The sequence below is a fragment of the Tetrao urogallus genome, assembly GCF_951394365.1.
Source record: "Tetrao urogallus genome assembly, chromosome: 6".
In the NCBI taxonomy this organism is placed as follows: Eukaryota; Metazoa; Chordata; class Aves; order Galliformes; family Phasianidae; genus Tetrao; species Tetrao urogallus.
In genome coordinates, this window is record NC_136819.1 from 54,593,241 (window position 1) to 54,618,393 (window position 25,153).

General features: G+C 42.2%; 1 protein-coding gene across 2 annotated transcripts in view; it reads right to left on the minus strand.

Annotated features, from left to right (window-relative positions):
* Window positions 1–25,153, minus strand: part of MNAT1 (MNAT1 component of CDK activating kinase) — a gene marked incomplete at both ends in the record, with an annotated part of 114,637 nt that overhangs the window by 76,568 nt on the left and 12,916 nt on the right. For both annotated transcript variants that reach the window (XM_079537568.1, XM_079537567.1), the window contains 2 exons: window positions 5,842–5,915; window positions 7,595–7,747. In XM_079537568.1, the coding sequence (XP_079393694.1) occupies window positions 5,842–5,915; window positions 7,595–7,747 (227 nt within the window). The remainder of the gene's footprint in view (window positions 1–5,841; window positions 5,916–7,594; window positions 7,748–25,153) is intronic.

Below are 25,153 nucleotides of genomic sequence, written 5' to 3' on the forward strand. Positions count from 1 at the left end.
TGACCTGGCTTTTGCAAGTATTGCTGCTTGAAACATTCAAGTGGCCTTTTTTTTTCCCTCAGTTATTAATGGATTCAACAATACACAATCTCAGTTTGTGAAACACCAAACATAAAATTTAAAACTCACATCAGGTAAGAAAGCAAATGTTAGACATATGCAGATCACTGCCTTTATTTATAACTACTTAGAAAAGTGAGTAATCTTTATCCTTTCTATAACCTTATATCACCTTGCAGCGAAGTGCTGTGTTTATTTCTCCATCTGCCTCCCTGTGGTGGCTGGAAACCATGGGAAGAATTCTGTCTGCAACCAAATGTCCTCGCACTGATTCTTCTCTGCCTGTCTTCCTCTACTTTGTCACCTCAGGACATGGTAGGGCAGCAATCAGAAAGATTCGTACCTCCTATACCCTCAAAGACCAGAGCAGATCTCTCCTACTAAACAGTGCCTTGCTGTCACTGAGGAAAAAACATCATCCTGGTCCCAGTCACCCTTAGCTATTGCTCCTCAACACCAAGGGGCCCTCATTTCAACACTTAACATACTGGAGATTTACGTTTTATTGCAGCAGTATGAAGACCTGGTTGTGCCTAAACCGAGATCAGCATCAGCAGCTGCCCTTGAATAAATGAAAAGAATATCCTCCCTCCTACATAAACATCCTAGCAGCAAAACAAACTGAGCTCTCTGACACCACTCAGTTATCAGCGACCAACCTGTCAGCCTAAATACTTTCCAACATATTTTCTAGTTTATTTTTCATGGGTTTCAAACATCTCTTCATCAATAACTACAGAATGTAGACCTGCCATTTTATCCCCATAATCACAATAGTCAGGTTCATTTTGTAAGGGGGACTGGGTCACGATTACTTCCTTCTCTTCTCCATGTCCCCACCACTATTTATCTGGCATTTAAAAACCAGCAAATATCAAATCAAAGAACACAGTAACTAATGCTCAGCATCTTACCTTCTACACATGTAGGACTACACTGCATTGTTTGATTTGGTTTTATTTGCGTTTTGTCAGAAATTTATTTTTAAACTTAATTCTTCCAAATGTTCCTTTAAAAAAAAAAAAAAAAAAAAGACAACAAAAATTATAGAACTAGAACAGAAAGAGCTAAAAAAAAACAAAACCCTGACTCACATGCTGTATCTGCCCTGAAAAAATATTGGTGCAGGTCTGAATATGACTGGCAAAGCAGATGGCTAGTTTGAAAAGGTTTCAAAGAGAAGACAAGCTTATTTTTGTCTGTGTTAAAATATAGCATAAGCTGATATAAGAGGTCTGAAACCCTTCAGGGAAAAGAAACAGAAGCTGTTTTGTATGCAACAATTATTTATCTGCTTATCCATCTCACACTGGTTCGTTTATAAATTGACTTGCCTTGAGACATCTGTTGAAGTACAACAGGAAAACTATTGTGTTTTCCTGAAACTTTTCATTCTATTTAGGTAAAATTCCTTCCTTTGGAAATTCAGCCTCTGCAGGAAGACTTTCACTGCTTTTTAAAAAGCAACATTTATTCCACAATTCTATAACAAATGGGAAAGTATTTTCTTGTTATAAAAGGAACTCAAGATTTGAGCCAAAGCTTTGGATTACATGGAACAGTAAGTTGTCCAGAGATGCAGCACTGTATGTCACTCCACTGCAGAACTTCAAATTTGATCCATCAAAATATCCTTGTTTTAAGTCTGAGATACTGAAAACTATCTGAGATTTCTCCTCCTAGAAGAGACACCAATATTACTATGTTAAAATATTTGTTATTCAAATTTTGGGCTCACTACTCTCTGGTGAGACAGCAGGTGATTAGTTTAATGACCTACAAAGTCAGTTCCTATACTGATCCTTTTTTCCACATCCACAATCCTCTTAAAACCTTCACCTTCTATTCTCTGTACTTCTAGCTGAACCCAGCTAGTGGGAAAATGGCCACACATCCAACTCTTTTCTGAAGGACGTATTTGTGGATTAAGGAAAATGTTAAGGTTTGCTGTAAAGAACATTCCTCCTACCCTACTACCAAGAACTCCTCCATTACCATCTTTGTAAGTAGCCAGCTAGAGACTGAGAATGGCAGAAGTGCTTTGGGCAGAGCACTCTAAGTAGAGTCATGACCACATCCTCAGTCTGCACAGGGAGACCAGAGCTGCTTTGGCACCTTTGCTTGGTGCTTTCCATCTCTGGGCAAACCTGTGGGGCCTCACCCTTTCACAAGGATGGGAGCAGTTTGGTGGTAGAAGAGACAGGCAAGATCTTAAGAGGTCTCTTTCCACCAACATTGCTACAAAAAAAAAAAAAAAAAGTCAGGAAAACCAAAATGCAAAATTAAGCCAGGAAAAAAATCTAGTTAGGCATTACTGAACATTTCTGTTTATTTTCAGATGCCTTTTCTTGTGACAATTTTCCAGAAAAACACTTTGTTATGGAATTGAATTATTTGAATCACTAATCCCCATCAGATAAGAAGGATCACTGTGGCTGGAACAGCATGATACTGAAATCTCAGCTCAGATGAGATGACTGAAACTGATCTTTGATAAGGCCACCCTATTTCACATTAGGTTCCTCCCATTCTTAGCAAAGCAGCACCATCTTTTTACATACAGGAGAAAACCCTCAAACAATAAACAACATAACCTACAAGTGATCACAGATAATAAAATCCTGTCTACCCAAGGATCACTTGTTAGATAAACGTTGGGAGCAAACAAGTCACCAGGCAGCTGGTATTGCACAAAGTCTCAGAGAAGTAACGAGATCCTGGAATCCAAGGGGCACAAATACAGAAGCCTCCTTCTAACACGAATGTGCTGAATGTTAAAAGAAATAATAGCTATTAGCAATTGTGTTGTGGTAATGCCTAGAGGCCTCGTTCAGGTATCAGGAGAGCGATGCCAAGCCGTGTGTACACACAGGATAGGAGGCAGGTCCTGCTTTGGAAAGCTGGCACACCTGGCTTTCAAGAATTGGCTGTGAAGACACCCTGGGGAAGAAGAAAATCTTGTAGAAAGCACGAGGAAAGTTTGCATGATGTCCAGAGAGTGCAGCCCTGGTGGCAAACTCTAAGGTTTAACCTTGCCCCTCCCAGCAGAAGGACACAGACCTGACTTATTTCAATAGATGTTGCATTCATTGCTCCAAATGATATCTTTTAACCTTTTCACTTCATTATTACTCCCGGTTCTAATGACAACTAACTGTTAACAATGTTACCAAATCGTCCAACTGATTTTTCTTCTGGAGAAAGCCTGCATTAAAATGTGGTTTCTATTTTAAAGCCTGTATAACCCATTTTAGCCCATAGCATTATTTAGTGGCTACATTCTAAACCACTAAAAATATGCTTTTTATAACACCAATCTGAAGATATGACTACCCTCGTGTTTGACCTTTTCCCCCCACCTCTGTTGCTGTACCACCCAACGCTTTTCTTTAAATAGCAAAGTTTGTAGTTATAATACTCCCGCTACAAAGGGGGAGATGTGCTTCAAGTGAGGCCATACATCACCTCAATGGAATAAACCACTGCAGTCACTACAAATGCTGGAGATGATCTACCTGAAACATTTGGAAAAGCTATCAGAATCCTGCCAGGGTCACACAAGCATACTTACACAGGATGTTTACATATTTTCTCTGCCAAGCAACTACTTTATCTGAAACCCCTTCACAACTTAAGAATCAAAACTTACCAGCAAAGAGCAAACAGGGTAAAGCTGTGCTTTTTAACACGTTGACCTTCTCACAGAAAAACTGGGAATTTGGGGCAGGAGAAAGAAAGGGGAAGATCTGGTTCTCTGCACCCTAGGCTTCCCAACCTGGCAGCTCTAACAATCACCAGCAGCCCCTGCCAACCTGCCATCCATTGGCCCCATGAGGCAGAGCTTTGCTCCGCATGACTACACTCTTTCTTTCCCTTCCCACAGCCCAGTTTCCCACGTGCACAAACGAGCAGGGAATTCACACATACAAAGAAAAAGGAAATAACTACTCTTACCAGTTAAATCTAAAATACCCATAGAGTTGCAGGCGCCTTTAGCACATTGTTCTGCCATGCCACACACAACATGCCCTAAAAAATGCTGAATAAGTAACACTCTGCTGCATATTAGACAGCAGTCAGTTGGAGAGTTCTGCTCAGGAACACAGGCAGGACGTTTGGGGAGATGACAACAATCAATGAAGTCTGAAAGCAAAGTGTGACCATGGGAACAAACGGGGCTTGAATTCTTGTTGGATGCGTTCTTGAATCTAACAAGCCCTCTGGATTCTGGATCTACAGTACATTAATAGATCATAAACTACTCCTGTGACTGTGAAGACACAACCCTGGCTGAAGGAAGGAGGTATTCCATCTTTCTAGACCTTTCAGGTGTTTTAGGTGTCCCTTCCCAGCAACTAACTTCAATTGCTTGTATGCATTTACTGAGCTCCTACGTGATATGTTTGCAGGACCAGCACAATTACAGACAAGTTTGCACTTCTTCACGAGGTTACGAGGATCAGTTTCAAGTTCTGTTGCTTCCAAAGCAAACTGGTATCAGAGGCTCTGGAATCATCTGAAATTTACCCACCTAATCCCAAGAGCTGGGGAATCATCACATGCTGCACAAATTGACAAGGTTCAGGAGTTTTCAGGCAAAACTTCAACTCCCTTGCTGCAGGTACCAGAATATCACATAACAGCAGTAAGTGGGAAACCTGTATTTAAAACTACATAAATACAAAGCAGTTTCCCTTTCTGTGCACACACAGACTCTTCCAGAATCCTCTGGCTAAGCTGTAATCAGTCTTTCTGTTCACCCTCTCCTTCCTCTACACCATCCAAAACATATACAAACAGAACTACACCCACATTGTCTCCTCCAGATATTTGGACCCATATGAGTGTGCCTGGTGTTTCCCAGCCACACGATTTAGCTCTCCAGCCTCAGCCTTCCGATGCCAACAAAAACATGACACATTGCTCACAGCAGTAAGTGTACTGGATATGTTTCTACAAAATGCCTTCGTGCAGAAAGCAGCCAGGGCTCCATTGAAAAGCAGCATCTCCATGACTTTCTTCAAATGGCATTCGCTGCCTTTTCTGCACATTTTAAGCCACCTCTTCATCCTCCAGGACAGAAAAAAGAGAAGTCTATAAAACCAAGAAGCAAACCATTTAGGAGTCTCTCCTTTGAACACATCCATGTTTTTCTAAGCAAAATCCATCACTCCACCATAAATCACAAGTCACCCTAACTAAGAAAAAAAATAAACTCTGTTGATAACATAGGCCCCTTCCAAAGGGCAAAGTTCTACTTCAACTAAACCAAAGAAAAAGAAATCAACGTCTGTTCCTAAACCTTCTTCTTCTGCACAGCAACACAAAATGCTACCACAGTGGTATGTAAGGTCATCAGCTTCAAAGCAGCTTCAACTACTGTAACTTGCAGAAGCAAAACTGATGAAAGACACCATATGGCTTCTGTCATGGTAGATAAAGCTAATGGAGGCGTATAATGAAAATCTGAATTTCTCTTCTGTTTAATCTTTCCCAGTGCAGCCCCGACAACCGCTTGCAAGCCCTCCTTTTCTAGCTATAAAGCACTACTTCCACTTTGAATTGTGTTTTTCCTTTGGAAGATAAAATATTTTACTTCACAACGCCCTACAGTTCAGCAAATACGGTTAAAATATACAGGAAAAAAAGTAATTGGATAAACATCTGATATTACAATAAATCCTATTACAGGAACCCAACTTAGACATAGGCAGCTTGTCAAGATAAAGGCCTATGGTCTCATGAGCACAGCACATCAAAAATGCAAGCATAAAGACTTACCTATTTCTTCTATTTCTTCCAGGAAATCATTATATTCACTTAGGCTGGGAAAGTCATCCTCTCTTTTATTGTATCTTTGAGAAAGGAGAAACAATCGTTTGTATAATGCACACAGATGAAATTTCAATTCAGCAAGGCTCTTGCTGCAAGCATATTAAGTATTGACCTAGTTTTATCAACAGTGTTCTTTGTTGCTCCCACAGCTGACCAACGTACACAGTCTTTAAAATGAGACAGAAGTGCTTGGAAAGGAGACGGTCTGGTATAAATCAGTGCTATCTTTCCCTACTATTTGTAGGCTCCTTTTTCAGCAGTTCAGGTAAACAGAAGCACAAAACCTAGTTCATTGTTATTCCAAGCCAACCTGTCATCATGAAAAACCTGCTAAAGGCAGAAACAACAGCAACACCCACAAGAAAACTTTTTTTTGTACAAGTACGGAAAAGAGAGTAGGGCTTTTTGCCAACAAAAGAAAGCTTATGTCAGCAGCAAACTCAAAGTGCTACATGATTATCTTACTCCAGACCAATAGATCCTTCCAGAACTCATTTATTCAACTCTCTGTAGCTGGAAAAAAGGGACAACAAGTCTGGTAAGAACACAGACAAGCTCTCAAAATCAAGATACGTAGCCTCTCACAATAAAACACAGAACTGAGATTCTGCCTGCTCTGCAGCAGACCAAGACACATGACACCTAGAAATACAAAAACCAAATTCTGAGAACTCAGGCACAGTTCCAGTTTGGAGGGGGAGGTGGGTCTGCCTCCTAAAAATTCATCTGGCAAATCCAAGCAGGCCAAGTATTTTACAGCGTTTTCTGTTCTAACTATGCTTCTTTTTGTCTTTAGTCAATCAAGTTGACCTTATTCTAATTTAACTTTTGTTAGCTTCAGTAGACTTTATAATCAAACCTCAAAATTATTACTTTCCACATCAGCATCTTGCATTCAGTGAAGCAATTCTCTTACATCTCAGCAGTATTATAAGATTCATTTAGTTCAAGTCTTCACTAAGTCTTAGGCAAAGGCTGCCAAGCTTACGATTTACCTGTGCTCCCTCTTGCACACCTCTGTCCAAGTTTGCTACATTCCATCAGCCCTCCTTCTTTTAGCACTCATCAAGTGGCCTACTTCTTTTTTCCTTGTAAAATATTGTTTAATGGCCACAAGACATGAGATGCAATTTGAGATGCAATTTATCTCAACTCCAAGAGCCCTCAAATCCACATGACTGTCTCGCAACACAGTGCTTGTAAGCAATGGTTTCTGCTAACAATTGCTGTGTGGAAAACAATGTGAACAGCCTCTCTTCTGCCCATTTTCATCTGGAAGGGAACTAGCCTTCAGTTCTCCAAACAGGTCCCCAGGCAACAAAACAATCCAGGTCCTAATTCTGCCCCACTCCCATGTTCACCCCTTCAAAGGGAAAGCAGCTGTGGTCCTCAGCATGAAATCATCTCCATTTGGGAGGTAGGTCTTTGCCAAATACCCCACACAGAAACACCCAACATTTTCTAACACTAAGTAGGAGTTCCTCCAGGCTAAGCTGAGACTTCATTCCTCAGTCATTGCACAAAATCAGATTCTCTATAATTCCTCAACATTAAATGGAGTCAAGTTAAGTTACGGTGTTGGGTTTTAGGAGTTTTTATTGGTTTGTTTTTAAATTGCTACAGGAAAAATAAGACAATTTATGAAAATGGGAGCCATGAAACAGATCCATATTCTGATCTTTTGATTGGTGACACTCACATTTTCAGCACTTTCTTACGGATTTCCACTTCCTTGTCAACAGCAGGATCGTCGAAGAGCTGCACCCTGAAGTTACTCTTCCGCAGCGGCGTATCGCACTCATGGCAGTTCCCAGCCCCTCTCACAAACAGCAGCTCCACACAGCTCTCACATCTGAGGGAGAAGGACGTCGAGGCACATACACGTTAAACTGTAAATGAAAGACTTGGACTCCCTTTTTTTTATTGCACACACTCTCCAAACGAGCACCACATCTCCCCTTTCTTTCACTTTTTGCACACTGTCACATCAAACTCCACCGTTCTTCCCCAAAGCATCCAACACCTGCACAGAAGCAGGGACTCTGCACCATGCCTGGAAGGAAACGACCTCAGCAGCACAAAGGCATTCACTCACCCTGCCCAAACAGCTTCACCTCTTTGCTGAGCCTGAAAGCTAATCCAAACACAATGATGGGTTTTGTGTCACGAGGAAGTTTGTTTATTGACACCAAACTCATTTCACACCAAGCAGGCTGCAATATCCTTATTTACTCTGAGCACTACCTTGCCACACAAAAAGCCCCGTTTATTTTCTCAGCACGAAGGGGGGATACCAGATCCTGCCCAGAGCCTTCCAAAGCCCTTACCAGCATTACTGTGGAGGAACTATTGCAAAAACCCAGCTGAACTCCAGCCCAATATGAAGAAAGGAACCCAAAAGAATCCCTACACCATTTTTACCTGTGTCCGACATTCTGCACCTCTCCCACACTTGCTGTTACTACTTTCAAAATTACACACATATAAGTGCCCTACAGAGGTGCACAACAATAAAAACAACCTTCGGGCTTTATTTCTTCTATCTTACTGAAGATTTCAGATTTTAGCATGACACTAACTAGCAAGTCAGCGGGCATTTAAGAAAGGAAGAGCACACTAGGAGCTAAGTTACTGTATAAAAAGTACTTGGGTATGAATAAGTGCAAATTTCTAGCAGAGGACAACACCTGCTGCAGTCATTTCCTACTGCCAAGGGGGGCAAGGGGTATCTATTTATAACCTGGGCATATTGAAGCCAAGACTGTTGTACATTAAGGGCTGTGCTGTGCCTTCAACTCAGCACAAAATCTAAACAAGTCAAGGGAAGCAATACTGACGTGGTTGCAAAGGATCTTAAACAGAACTTCCACCCCGTGGACCGGCTCCTAACTAGACTGGTTCCAGTACACACAGAGGCAGAACTGACTACTGCCAACCAGTTTTGTTCAGCTGCTGTTTGGGAGATTAGAAAGTGTAAGAGAACTGTGATTGTATCCTACAATTTTAAAAAAAAATGACTGCAATTTTGTTTGTTAACAGAAGGAGAACTCCAGCTCTGTAATGCATCTTGCAGCTGACTGCACTAAAGAGCAAATGTTGGATTCACCTAGAGATTTTCCTGCCCTGGCATTCCTCTGGTTAGAGAAACAAATGCACTTAAAAACACTTTAGCTGGGAAGGGAAAAAGCAAACCTTTCAGCAAGCTATGTCTGAAAGTCAGAAGATACGAGGACATGAGCTCAGGCTGCTTTAGGGAGGTGTTTTAACTCTCTTTCATTTAGTGTTGCTTAACAGTGAGAGAGGAAAGGCTCTTTCTCCTTCCCACAACCGGCCCATGCCTGCAGCAGCCCTGCACACAAGGACAGTTTCACTGTCTCCTTCATTCTGGCAGCCAGCGCTGTTTGTACATCTTTCAACACAGCAACTACAGCACTTGGAAAGAAAAAAAGAAAAAAAAAAAACAAAAAACCAACCTTGCCTCCTCCTTCCTATTTTTAAGTTATAAAAAAAGGTGAGCAAAGCTCCAGAACTTGGCAAGAGGATCCAAGCACAGGTGTTTGATTTGTTTTTATCACAGTGTTGCCTAAGGACCAACAGAACAGGGTCTCCCTGTGCGAGATGTTATGCACAGACAGTAGCACCTGAAACTACTTCACCTTTTTCCCCCCCCTCTCTTCCCCAAATCAAAGACATTTCAAGTTTACGCAGGACCCAGCTAGGGAAAACACCCCTCCTTGCACAAGCACTCCATGCAAGTGCTTCAGTGCCTGCCCAAACTGGGAGCAGAGCTCCTAAGGCTAGAAAGCTGCTTTCCTATAAAAATTACATTAAAAAATAAATTTAAAAAAAAAAAAAAAAAAAAAAAAAGATGAGTGCAAACTTCACAAGGGGAATCCCATATCAGGTGATTGAGCTCTTTCTCACTCGCACACATCCATGCTTATATTCATTCCTTTTGAACACAGAAGCGGTCATATGGGCCAGGACGGGACCAAGCCCTGCCTTCTCTCCATCTCCCCATAGGTTTAATGCACCCATTTAGACCCAAACTCAATCCCAGCAGAGCTGCCTATGCCCCAGTGATGGACGCACGATGGGTCCCACAACTCCTCCTCGCTCCTGGAGGAGAAAAGCCATCTCCGAAATTCCTGGCAAGTGAGCCCACCTCATCTCCTGGAAAAACAAAGTATCGACGATAGGATACTAAACAGCAGTACACCGCACATCGGTCTGCTCTGTATTTGCTCTCCCTTTCATCCCCAGGAAGGCACGGCTCAGCCTAAGCAGTCTGCAGCGATGCACATTTTTGAGGACAGCAGCACTAAAGCAGCTCAGCGGTTTGGCAGCACCGCTGCACAAAGCACAGCACGCCTTACACACATCTCAGTGCTCAGGGGCTTCAGGATCAGACAAAAAATGTTTTGAACGCATTGCGGAAAAAGAGAAGTTCCTCCACACACAAACTCCGTGCAGGGAGGACAAGAGATAAGCAGGGGAGCCCCCGGCACATCCAAACTGACGAGGATGGCCCAACGCAAGTGCAGCTCCACAGCACTGCTTATTTTTCTAGCTTGGCTGGCAAGAGAGCAAACAAAACAGAATGAAGGAAGAGCCATTCTCACAAGCAGAGCACTAAATACCCTCCCTTTTTAAATTTTAGATTCTGCTGACCGGAGCAAAAAATTTTCAGGGCTTTGATACGCAGCCATTAATCAGTTCAGAAAGAAAATCTTTATTGCTCTTGCTGTTGACTGGGAATATTAAAGAATGAGTTACTGACCTTCTTCACAAGGGCTATTTTTAGTAGATACGCTCGTTAAACAGAATCAAGTATTCAGAATCTCTAAGGCCCTCTTTTTCAGCTTTTATAACCAAGATGTTTCTGTAATTTAAACTAACAGGCAAAACAAACCATCCTCTCTACTATGGAAAAGTTTAGATTAAAAACATAATGATACAGTCTTCTGTACAGAGCCAAGACGAACTCCAAACAAATTAAATGGAAAGTATCAGCAAAAATAAAAAAATAAATAAAAAAAGATGTGTTTTCACTTGTTCCTCAATTCTGATGTCAGATGGAAATTTACTTACAGAAATGGAATGATCCTTGACTTACGGACAGGGAACATTAAAAACAAACAGGACCAAAAACCACACGAGAAAGCTTAGAGAGACATCCCCATTTTTAAATCAAAGAGGCTTCTAAGAACACTCACAGGCTTTTTGTTCAGCTCAGATCAGACTATTTTGAGTCCTGTACGGACATAAGTGGCACAGTGTGGAGCATGCAGCCATCAGACCTGTTTGTCTCACAACCTCCAGTACGTTGAGCAAGTGCTCAGAACCCACAGAGGTTTCTACCACGTAGCCAAGAGCTCATCTACTATTTGAAATTGGCCATTGCAGGTTTCTTTTCCAAAACCAAGTTGATGGACTAAGAAGTACATCCTAGAATGCAGCTTCTTGGAATGGACTGCCCAGGGAGGTGGTGGAGTCACCGACCCTGGGGGTGTTCAAGGAAAGGCTGGATGTTGTGTTGAGGGACGTGGTTTAGAGGGAGCTATTGGGAATAGGTGAACGGTTGGACTGGATGATCTTTTAGGTCTTTTCCAACCTTGGTGATTCTATGATTCTATGATTCTTCTTGGAGTCTGCAGCAATGACAAACTTTCACTGATCCAAGCAGCTCTGGGATCCAAACAAAATCAATTCGTTTGTTGAATGCTACATTACAGGTTAGGTATCAAAAACAGAGAGAAGAGAAAGAAGCGTGACTGCAATGGCACACGTCAGAGAGTCCATTATGGCAGTAAGACATCTCAGGTTATGGGCAGAAATCACAGTTCCATCCACCAACAGATGAGAATGTAATACTTTATAAGCTATATTCAGTTGCCTGCAGCCCCCCTCTGCTCAGCCCACAGTAACATGCACTGCAAGCCTGAACTTCAGAAACCACTTCCAACTTATTTTTTCCCCCACAAGAATACTGAGACCCTAGAGAGCTGATCTTAACCCCTCTTGTAAATAACAGAGTATAACAACAACAAAAAAAAAAGGCTCTGGTACTCGGTCTATAACTGTATCATGTCAATTCTCAGCATCATCTGCCAAGCATACCATCTTTCTTTCAGACTATTTATACCTTTGGGGAAAAAGATGCACGCATAGACTTTTGTTTCACTGCTGTTCTGTCAGACAAGTTCTACTCCATACTGCAGAAAGAAGGAGGTGAAACGAACCCAGATACCTCAAGAATTCCAAAGACACTCAGCCCCAGGTAACCCTATTTTCCAAACACCCAGACAAACGTCCGGGTCATTCTGCAAACACTACAGCCCAGCTCATCCCACCTGCACTCACCAGAAAGCAGACCAGGTTGCGGTTGAACTACAGCCCTGAATGAGTGGCAGTGAAAGCAATAAATAAATAAATAAATAAAAAGGACACTGGGCATGAATTAATGATCAACAGAAACACTTCCACCAGCCATTGTGTTTCAACATCTCCATTACAAAACCATTTCAAGTGGCTTGGGCCTGATAAGGGAGTTTTGCAGCAAACTGAAACTTAACTAATGCAGAACACAAGACTTTTTTTTTTTTTTCTTTTTGGACCCCTTAAGCACATAGAAAATATTTCCACTGATGTTTGAATAAAAGTGGTTCTTCATGAGATACTGCTGCATAATCAGTTAAGCACACAATAATGAAAACGTATCTTATGGCACATTTATCTCAATTGAGTCGAGATGACAAGCCAATACTTGAAAGGCCAATTCTTGACAATTCACAAGCAGCTGCACGGCATTGAGAAATAAATGTTTTCACAATGACTAGGCATACCAAAATCGATAGAGAACTTACCCAATGCACCAGAATAACAACTTCAAATCCATTACAGCCGACTGGGCAAACACATGCACTAAAACAATAATTCAACTATGTCAATAACACTTTTCTTCTGTTTTATTCTCTTTCAGTAAGAACTTTCGCAAGTTTTTCAGGTTCTCAATAGATCAGGCTTGGTTGCTTCCAGGATTAGGAGCTGCCCACGAACACCTGACCCTGAGACACCATTACGAAATTCCCCACATCTGCCTTAAACCTACAAAGCACACACCTTTCACACGGGGTCCAGCTCAACGCACCCCTTGGCTCACAGCACCCAGCACAAGCACGCTTGTCGTTCCCAAGTCCAGGCTCTCACACTGAGCTCCACACAGGACATGCTGCCCCACAGCCATCTGTGACATCAGAGGAACTCCTGCACCACTGTGGGCAGGCCTTGCTGGCTCACTTGCATTGGCTTACAGAACACCTGCACATATCAGAAATCTCACTTGAAAAACTAAAACACATAATTGAAAATACGCCCTTTAGGGACCCAAAGTAGTCACAAGAAATGTTTTGCTAGAATTAAAACAATAGCGTGTAGAAGCAAGACAAGGAAATAAGGCTGTACAGTAGAAAGTGGAAAATAAATCAAAATGGTATTAAAGGCATGATGTGATATCCTGACCACAATACTGAGTGTCACAAGACACTCCCACGTTTCACGTCTAATCTCAGACAGTAAGAAGATAAAGTTGATAAAACACACATCTGCAAGAGAACTGGGCACATGCCCAAGGTTTTCCATAAAAACAACAGTGGTCTGGGGTCCCAATGGGAAGCATGCAATCGTTTTAAAAACCATCTCAAAAGCAAGATTTCTCAAAATCAAAACCTTTACCAATCTCTTGCAGGCATACCTGCTGAATGCTCTGCATATGTTGGCTCTTCTCTCTTGGCCTTTGGGAGGAACCAAGCCAAATTTCTGCCAAAAGCACTGACTTGTATTTCACCCTTAGCATAAAAGCTACAGTCTGGTTTCCTTGAACTATTCAAACACAGTGAGATACCGTGGACACATGTACTGTGTAACAGCTAAACAGAACGGTCTATTGGAACAAAGACAACTTCCAGTCCTGACAGCACTGACAACACTGCTGGTGCTCAAAGAGCAGCGTACAAGGAAGAACCATTAGGTTTCCTTGGCTTGAAAGTCACAGCAGATTGTGCTTTCAAAGTGCTCTGTACTAGCTGCTGTTTTATGATAGAAAGCAATCAACTATTTCCTCTCAGATAAGTAGTTTTAGATAAATAGTTTCATTTATTGCTGTCAAAAACTAGTGACCAAACAAGTTGTGAGACACCATCTTCTGTTCCCATGAGCAGCAAATGTCTTCACAACCTTGATTTTGTATGTTCAACAGAGGAAGCCAACACTTGCATTTCTATGTGTTAAGCCAGCAGCAGTTCCAAAGCTGTTCATCTCCCTTCACCCTGCTGCACAACGTCCCTTCCCTGCTGCCATCTCTCACAGGCCAGAAACAAACACTTGTGCAGCCATATGGTTATTTGCTGAGTTTTTTTTTCCTGCCAGACAAACTCACCCATTTGGTTCACCGCATAGCTCACATATACTTATACCAGCACACAGCAAAGGGCAAAGTGAAAACAGGAACCAGCAACGAGGGTGAGAACACTTCAGCAGGATATTGCCAAATATAAAATCACAGCCAGAGCAGTACGTATATCACACTATGCCATGGAGGTCTCGAAAGACACATGTTTCAGAATCATTCCTTGGGGAGGCTGAAGCTGGAAGGGGAGTTGTGTTCAGCATCAGAGGATGCCAGTGCCCAGAAGAATGGTGAAGGGCTGTATGAGTAATGCCATGTACCTCAACAGCTTGGCAGATCCCACCTCCAAGCAGAACAAGAAGAACCCATGAACGAGCTCCAGGCCCCACCAAGTCTGGCAGCCAGACTTCCTGCAGACAGGTCAGGGCATCCCACAAAAAGCATTCACATTCAGGCAGCTTGCACCACTGTATTTACACATAGTTGGTACGGACAGCCGGGGATCCCTTGGCTGAGGCCATGCATGGAACACAAGCAGAACAGCTGGGCTGCAAAGAACAAGGATGGCACTGCAACAACTGAAGCTGATGTAGGCACACAGCCTTGAAAGCTTTGAGAATAAAAGGCTCTCCACAATGTCCAGCATGGAATCACATTATGGCTGAGGCTGGCAGGGCCCTCTGGGTGCCTCTGGCTCAGGGTTCCCAGGCCTGCATCCAGGCAGCTTCTGAAGGTCTCCCAGGAAAAGACCCCACAACATTTACAAGCAGCCTGAGCTGCTTTTAAAGCTATCTGAGATGCGACATCTCAGCCCTTGGAGGAATACTTCCCCTAGAAAAGACTTCCTCACAAGTGCCCATGAAAGTAACCACAGCAAATTGAAGTGGAAGATGCCCAGAGCCAAGCCCCAGGAGATGCTGTTTGAGATGAAACAAGACCCAGCATCAAGGTACTGGGAGGCAGCATGAAAAGTTTCCTTCCTAAGCTTTGAATTCGAGAGCACACAATGCTGTCTATTAAAACATGTCCTTCCCTTCCCTCTCCCAAAGCTTTATGACATTCTTTTAGCTTGATCCAGAAGCATGAGAAAAGAGAATAGGATTAATAAGCATCCTCCTTTACTCGAGGGTACCCTCGGCTGCTTCATCAATATCCCTCCCAAGAGGAGCACTGCAAAAATCACAATGGAGTTTAGTAAGCTTATGAGGAAGACTTCACGACCTGGTTGTGTCTTGAAGAGAATTTGAATTACTGATCGAGAAGAGGTCATTCAGTCCTATCTACAGCCCTAGCTGCTTGTCCTAGTTCTGTTTTTAAAGCAACAACATGCACAGCACAGATGTTCTAGCATCTGCTCTTAACAGAAATAACTCCTAACCGTCAAACCGAAGCACTCTTTCTTAAATTACACAGATCCATATTCTCCCATCAATAACCAAATCATTTATCTTATCTGGCATAAAACATGATGTGTGAATGTCTCAGAGATCCAAGCTTGATTCACTTGGGTCAATTTTTGTCACCTGGAAAAGGAGAGAGGGTAAAATCATACTGTTCAGTTTGTCTGACCTTAGCAACTGATAAAATAGCACCAAAGAATGAGAGCAAGCATTCTTTGCCCGTCTTATTTCAGATAGTACAGCAATTTAAGACATAAGCAACAGATACATATTCAAGCATGTGGAAAAAAATATCTGTTAGCATTACATACATATTATATTTCCATATACATTAGCTGATGCTTACTTCATGCATAGTCACTTGCACTATGACACATCTCAGCTTGGAAGCAAAACAAGTCTAGATGCAAAAGGTGGTGCAGCAAAAGGTGGTGGTCATGCCTCAGCAGCTCGTCATTCCCTCCTCTTCATCAGCCCTATGTGGACTTAGTGCACAAACCACTTCTCAAGACTGCTGCCATTTGGTGAGACAGGCCAAAGGCAGCAGCACCCTTTCAACAGTAAGGATTCAGGTCTGCCAGGTAAGCGTCGGTAACTTACTCCCAATTCTCTACTGGAATTCCAATGGATTGGGCTGTTCTTAATTGCCTGACCTACAGCCATGCTCAGAGTGGCTTGCTAAAGCTTTCTTGCCTCTACTGTAACAATGTGAAAGAATGGGAGAGAAGAAAGAATGACTTTTACATTGTCCTTAAAGAGCTGACAGAGCTGAGCCTAAATTATGGTTAATATTGAAAGCTGCAGAAAAGTTCATTAAAGAAAATAAAAAGGACCAACATTTTATTGCCATCTTGCACCCACACCACGACTCAATCCTTGACAGGTTTGGGTGAGTATTTTTTCAAGTGAGAGGCATAGGAAAAATAGGAAAAAAAAATGACAGAGTGAAAGGTTTGTGTACATCCATTTTTGAAAACAGACAAAAAAGTAAGATGAAATGGTATGTATTTGGCAAGTCAACCACTAAAAAAATCTAACAAGCAATTCACAGCTTGCTGAACAAGTTCACCTGAAAATAACCACACACAGGGCTGGAAGGGCCTGCTGGGGTCATTCCCTGCATTTCCACGGAGTATTTGATAACTGTACATCTACCCCAAATGGCACAGGCAAGTTAGACTTACAGGTTTCCTCTACTATCTGTAACCAAGCAGATTCTATTCTAAAAATTCAAAAAATAAAATAAAATGAAAAAATAAAGTTTTGTTTTGTTTTGTTTTTTTATCTCACCAGACTTCGTTTTCCTCTGCATACGTGCAAAGGAACATCCTTCAGAAAACCCCAGCAGTAGCAAATCAAACTGCTTCCCCCTCCCTCCTCTCATTTGGGAATCTCCTACTTCCTACCAATTTTTAAGGGTCATTCCTCACTTCATTTTCACATAATCCCTAAACAACCATTATCACATCTTTACTCAGCATGAGGTAAAATATAGACTGTGCTTCGTAAACAGTGGAGACCTTAAGATTACATTCTTAGTGGGACACAGCATGATAAATATTTCAGGGATGTCTCGAAATATCCTACAACATTAGTGTATATATACAGCATTATGTAATATATATCACATATAATGTTTATTTTTGAGATTGTTTCACACATTTTTAGTTTTTTCTTTTTAAATAGAGAGAAAAGAGCAAAGCCTCCCCCTATGCAGGCCATCAAGCAGGTCAGTCTGCAATTTCCCTTTTAAGGGTGGCACAGATCCTAACCTATTTGAAGCCAGCTAGGAAGCACTTCTTTGCATTGCAAATGTAATCATTTAAAATCAAATCAAATTTTTTAAAAAGCACATATTTTTTCCTTGATTCTGAGCTTAAAAACAGACAGCAATTGCTATTTTAATACATCAACCAGGTTGGTTAATACCAACTTGTTACTACTACTCAAAACTTTCTGAAAGCAAGGAAAGTGGTCATACCCAGTGCAACTCTTCATAGAGGAAGGTATTAAATAAAAACAAGGACACGTGCCAGGCCTTCATTAGCTGCACTGGCATCTCAAACATTTCCTAAAGACTGTAGGGGACAAAAACCCAGCCCTGTTCCATAAAGCTGGAGGTACCTTCAAAGGTTATGAAACATGACAAAGTAAGCAAATATTTCACTCACCAAAGAGGTAACACAAATTCTTCTCCCAAAGTTGCAGCACATCTCAAACTATTTAATCACGATGACGATGTATGTGCTACATATAAGAGTTACCTGCTATATATTCTATTCCCTTTAGTGGCACAGAAGCAGCAGCACGATGCATTACACTCCTGTTTGTGCTTCTATCCACATGCATTATATGCCACAAAGCTCACAGATCAGCACACCCAGAGCTGTTACCCTGCAGTGGATGCAAGCACTCAGACAAGAGACAACCCAGGACACGGGCAGGGGAGCACACAGCTGCATCTCCCCCCAGCTTTTCACATTCTAATTTTTATCCAAAACTTTGAAGCGAGACAAATATCCACAGATCTGTTCCTCTTTACGTGTTGGAGCACAGAACTGTTGGGTGGTTGTGTGGCTCACAGCCAACCCACAGCCATCACTGCTCAGGCAGCACAGCTCTGCCACCCCACAGGTCCCCACTGACTGAGTACAGGGCTGTCAAAAATACACAAGGAAACAAACACCCCAAGACATAGATGATCAGTTCTAGACAATACTTGAGCTTATCTGTTTCACCCAAACATCAGCTGCGAAGTCTTCAACAATGCTGCAGGTTTTCTCATAAACACCACGCTGTTCATAATTACAGAGATCTGTGCACCTATTTTGTATTGGGATCACAACAGCTGCATTAAAAACATTGTTCTCAGTCTGAGAAACAGCTGCTATTACTTTCCTTATCCACATAAACTGCACGCGATAAACACTTGATACTATCTAGCACTGCTAAAAGCAGTCAAATTAAAACTAATCAGGAGAACATAGCCTTGAGCACATATCCCTAGAAAGACTGGAAGCCTTTGAACACACAGTTCTATGGTTTTCAAATGCTCCCAGCGACATTTGAATAGTAAGTCATTCTCCAAGCAAATCTGGGGTTCTGCAGATCCTTCAGAAAAGCAACAGCCCTCTAAATTGTTTGACCAACAGGTTGGGGGTCCAGTAAAGAAACCTCAAAACACAAAGGACAGGACGCCCTGAAATGAGGAATCTCACCAGTTTCTAACATTGTGGAGGTGCCCACTCCAAAAGTAGGCCAGAGCAAACTGTGTACACAAAGCATAAAGTTTTCTTGACTACAAAATGAATAAGGAGATTCCAGACTCTGAATTATTTACTATCATCATTTCAGAGCATTCTATATGAGTGAATTATTGGGCTCAATCCTGCAAACTTTAAGCACAATTTGCTACTGATGTCCAACAGGGACACCCTGGGCAAACAAGGCTTCTTCAGGACTGGTTTTCAGTCTGTTGGCTGAGGTTCTCTCTCCACACAAACCTCTGTTCTCCTCAAACCTGGAAGCACAAGCTTAGCATTGCAGCACTCTCCAGGAAATCCACCATCTTACCCACTTCCACAAAGGACATAGCCAGGTTTACCAGTCACAAATCATAAAGGGATCCAGATGTGAGGAAGGCACAGGCTGCCTCTAGATCCCAAAGCTCACACAGAAGCTGTGCAGACCCCAAGAAGCCAGAACCCAGTACAGGAGCTGCAGTTGGTGACTATGGGGATGTTGCACAACAGCTGAATCTGAAGAGCAGCTACATGCAGACTGTTGTGTTACTGTTACATTACCGTTCAACTGCAAAGACTGGAATCCCATGCCAGATGGTTTTCTTGGAGAACCCTGTAAAACAAGTTTGGTGGCACTCACAGCACTCACAGAATCTAACGTACAGGGTTAACCAGTTGAACAAAATTCCCCTGTAAAAAATATGCTTGGCCTTAAAATAAATAAATAAATAAATAAAAATCAGAGGACAGATCACATTATCAAAGTGGCTCAACTCAAGGTGGGAAGCAACACAGTTCTACTCACCGTGGTGTTCAACAGACCAGCCCAAACCTGCTGTCCCACCATGGTCACCTTCCTCCAGCAATGCAGCTCAGTGGGGTGCAGGCAGGGGGTGTCAGCCCCCAAACAATTTCCTGCCTGTTGTGCTCATTAGAAAAAAAATACACATGTAAATGAATTCAGTGATCCTACAGAGCATGTAACTGGCCCTTCTTTTTCCCCCCTTCAAGGAGGCCCTACATGTCACCTCATTCACACTACATCAGCACCAAACCTGGCACACTGAGTCTTCAAAACCATTGTATATTAAAAATAGAATGCATGACTCAGGTGGTTTAAGGATGTATAAGCTTACACAAAAAAAAAAAAAAAACCACAAAAATATCACTTCTAATAGCAATTTATACAATAGTCGGCAAAACTGCCAAAAAGTTGGCTGCAAAACTTTCAAATGATGGAACTGAAGCACACCATGTGTTCTTTAAGAAAAATTAGAGCTATTAAAATACAGGGCAGGGAAAACTTCCTTGCTGATCAGCCCTTACATAGATTTAATGTCACTGACGGTCAGCGTTCACCTTTTATCTGAAGGTGCTCCCATGGAGGCAGGGGCAGCAGAAGCAATCTCCTTCCTCTCCTTGTCTGTTGAAGGCCTGACCTTAATGCTTACACCTCTCAGCCTGCAATCACACAGATACAATCGCACCGAACTCTTATCAATACTCTATGGGTGGAGTTCAGTCTCACTCAATTTCTCGTGAGCTTTAAATGATAAAGAGTTAAAACTGTGGGAATGTACATAATAAAGGTAGCTTAAAGTGTAATGCGGGCTAAGGCATTGAGTGAATGCACTAATAAGATAATAGCATGTTTTGGTTCTGCTGGAGAGGCAGGAATTTCTCACTGAGGGCACAAACAGCCCCAAGTGCCAGCAGCACCTGCACCCACACAGCAAACAGCTGACACTAAGGACAAACCGCTCCTGCAGCAGCAATCTACAGCAAAACCAGTTTCAAGTGGAGCTAAGTGGTCCACGAAGCAGCCAAACCAAAAGTTGCTCTTTGTTTTTGACAATATACAGTTCAGTCGCTTTTTCCATCCCTGGGGTACCCATTCAAGAGGCATGCTAAAACTCAATACTTCACCACTGGCTACACAACAGTTTACAGCCTATAGACTCATTTTAACTTTCTCAGACATAACATGTCAGAAGTTGACTATATTCAGATCTATTTTACTACTTTAAAAAAAAAAAATCTGGTCTAATCCTTCAGGCAACTGCTGGAGAGGAGAGTTTGTTTCATAGCCCACTGGGAATGGAGGAGGCCAAGGAAGGAGGGGAAACAAAACGACAACCTCTGGTGGGCTTCAGGGTTTTGGATTCCACGCCATACTTCTCATTTGAACAGTCCCACAGGTACATCAGTGCTTAAAACCAGACTTCATTATCATTCACAAACTCAAGCCCCGCAAGACAACGGCCTACAGAGAGCAAGCACAAACATCCACACTACACAGAAAGGAGAAGAGAAAAATCAAGGAACAGATTAAAAACCTGAGAAGATTCCTATTAGATGCACTGAGTAATTCCTATGTAACTGCAGAGCTTTTGTTTTACTTAGGAAGCCAGTGTGGATTTAGGGCTGCCCAGCATTCCTTTCTGCAAGCAATCCTAGCAGCAAGGCTACACTTAACACTAAACATGGAGGGGAAACTGATCAAGAACTGCTTTCCACTTTTTCACCGCAGATGTAAGTATTCGAGTCTTATTCAAAAAGAAAAGCTATAAAGGAATAATATACATTAAAGGGAAACTGCTTCAAAGAAGTGAGAGCCTAAACTCGGCACACCAGGCTACAACTCCACTTTGTTCCACTCAGCAATACCAGCAAGGGTCTTTCCATCACTGAGGAAACAAACAAACAGAAAATCACCACTGCTTCCTGTGCTGCAGGAATTACTTATCAACTATCAAATTCACACAGAGCAGAAACAAGCAAAAGAACCACGCTGCCCAAAGGGATGCCTGAAGACACGGAGCCCACGTTCCCTGTCCTCAAGGCACAACTATAGATAACTGTATTTTTGGTTTCTATTTTTGGGACTTCGCTCGTCCTGTCTGAAGATCACCCTGCTCCAAAGGTCGCATGGCAAAAATGCTTCCTGCAGCTTTCACAGGCTGCTGATGCCACCTGGGGAAAATGCGTCACGCCGATCAGTGCCAGAGCACCACGGAAAACAGGTCAGAAGACAAAAGCCTTCCTCAACTTGAAGTGGTGTTTACGAATGTGATGAATGCCAGTGTGTGTCCTAGCATGCAAGCTTGAAAATAAGTCAAGCACCTGGACCTCTGCACAAAAGGCTGACTCACCTGTACGGCATCCATTATCCTTTGCAGAGACCCCAAGTTTTGCACTCCAGGGACACAAAGTACTTTCAGGAAGCTAAAGGCAGCGTGACTTTTCCTTGTCCTTCTCTGCAGCTGCACACAGCAGGTAAGAGCTGTGGGATTGCTTCCCAACCACAGGCAGCAATGACTTGCATGCACACAGAACACTCCCAAGATCCATCCCTACTCTACTCTAAGAGCAGAACAATAAACAGCAGAGATTTAAGAACCACAAACACAATCACCTAAACTCAGTGTTACTCCCCATCCCACCTTGCCACTCCACTGAGAAAAGAACACACGTAACAAAGCAAGCACTCCAGCGAGAGACGCTGCATTAAACAAGTCATGGGGAAACTGTGATTTTCTTGTTCACACTGTGCCCTCAAATTTGTTTGCCTTTCACACTATAGCTAATTCAAGGCTGTCGCCTTTCCCTGTGCAAAGCCATCGTGAGCTGAGACTGCAAGGGTTTTTCAGCTACCAATGTGAAAGATGCTTAAAAGAAGTCCGCAGAAGTAACATGTTGTGATGGCAGCCACGACGCATCAAGTATCAGACTTGCTTCATGCTCAGTCCCACCACAACCAAAACAGATTCTGCTTTGCATTGTCTTCCCTTCCGTTTACGTAGGGAAGAAAAACAGGCAAAATGAAAATCATCGCTCACACGAAGCGATCACACCACACATTGATCATCCTGGATAACACAGCACACAAACACCTCATTCACACTGCTGACAACACCAGGAGACCAATGTAAAATGAATCCCTTTGCTCCAGCTTTGAAAGGGCTACGAAGAGACCTGAAAAACTCTGACCATGCTTCCAAGCAAAAAGTTGCATCTTCCCCAGCATAGCTCTTTTCAAACTGCGGCACTTCCAGTAATCCACAAATGATCTTTTCATTCTCAGGAACATAAGCTTTACACAATACAAAGAGATGGTTGCTTGTGATTTGTTTAAGCCAAATCCAAATCCAAGCTGTACAGCGTTCGAGCAAAAAAAAAAAAAAAAAAAAAAAAAAAAAAAACCTGAGCCTCTGCATGCTCAGGCTGTCAACTAAAGCAAACACATTAACCCCCACCGAATGCAAAGGGGAAACTGTGTGGGATCATCCAACATCCAAAGTTTTGGGGCATGGCTGCCAATAGCTACATGGTTAATTCATGTTGAACAAACACTACCAGGACTGCCAGCCTCCCGGTGTGGGGCTGAAACCATCATCAAGGAAGCACGTGAACACTGCATATGGTTATTTTTACCCAGCATCACCTATGGCTACAATTGCAAGGTGCAGTCTAGCCCTACAGTACCTCATCCTTCTTTCAAATCTAGGCTGATCTGGCTTCCCAGCCCTCATTCACATCCTAAAGCTTGTATTCAGTTTCCTGGGAGCAGCATAAGGAGCTAATCCAGTTGAAAACCATCAAATGGATCAAGCCCTGCACTGGCTCACCTTTCAATGCCAAAAAAACAAATGTAGGAACACATGCTAGGACAAGCATGCAATAATGAGGATATCTGAATTTCAGTGAGCTGGACTTACCATGAAGACTCAACTGGAAGTCACCATGTATGTGTCCAGCAATTTCTTTTATTACTTTTTATTACTTTTTACCAAACTGCTGCTCATCTTTTTCCTTCCTGTCACCCTTATACATAAAAGGCATGGTCAACAAAGTCTTCATGCACAAAGCAAATACGTGTCCAATCAAAAGCTTGTATTTGCCAGAAGCAGAGCACAAGCAGACTCAATGTTTTGAGCACAAGCAGTAACAGTACTGCCAAAAAGGGCACAATCACAGATGCTTGACAGAGCACAGCCTTCTTCTTCGTGATTCAGCTTAAAAAATGCACAGACAAAACCTGCATGGGAAGGGGCATGACTGCCAAAGAGTCTCAGAAAACAAGAGAACCCACAGGAAAGGCAGAGAGGCAGTTACAGAGCAGATGTTGCTTATCCCCACCTCCTCCCTGTACCTGCATCAGCACTGCAGCTTGCTGCCTTTCCAACATGCAGATGTAACTGTTTGTGGGGTTGGGACACAAGGCATAACAAATGTGAAACAAGGGGGGAAAAAAGGAAAAAAAAAAGACACCATATCCAGCTTAATCCCACTCTTTTTCAAACTCTACTGCTTCTTTTTATCTTAGTTTCCCTTCCTCCAGGATCAAAATTTCAGCTTTAATACTGCACAGCAGCACTGAGATGACTCAGTGCATTAGCTGCCCAGAACACTGTTTTACACAAGTTACCTGTCACCTATGTGCTCCATGTCATAACACTAAATAAAACCTTTTAAAACCTTAAAAACTGTACTGCAAGGTTGAAATATAATTACCTTAATGAACACAAATACCTTTTCTGGAATGCCCAGTAGCTATTCATAGAATCAACACAGTCCAGCTTTAACACTCTTCACCATGATGAGGCTCTCAAATGCTCATCTTTGCTGTAGAAGGAAGTTGTTGGAAAATAAAAGGGTAAGTGGCAAAGTTCTAACATTCCCCCAGAGAACACTTCTGAGAACCCTGTAAAATCTCGATTCTTCTCATCAGTGCTTTTGTGTCACATGAGAAACATAAGCATAAAAGGTTTTGTACACAGAGTCACTGTGTACCATGAGAAAGGGAAGAAATGAACAAGCTTATTATTCATTACAGATGCTTGATAATGTCCAGTAGATACTTGGCTATCAAATAAAGATGAAAATGTTCTCTGAATATGGTACAAAATAAACTCCTAAAAGATTTTTAAAAAACAGCATTCCATGCCAATAATCATGTTATCATATATACAGAGAAACTAAGCTCAATCCGAACGAGAAAACCTTTTTCTAATATTTCCTAACTTCTGAGCTCTGGAATCCAAAACAAAGGTTGGAGAACAGTTTGCATGTGCAATTAGTATATACCAGAAGAGCCCCCACATAAACACAAATTTTCCTTAAAGCATCTGGAAAAAAAAAAAAAAAAACCTGCAGAAATTAGGAAAGTAAAAAATAAGTTTTTGCTGAAGTTCCTCCAAGCTTGCAAA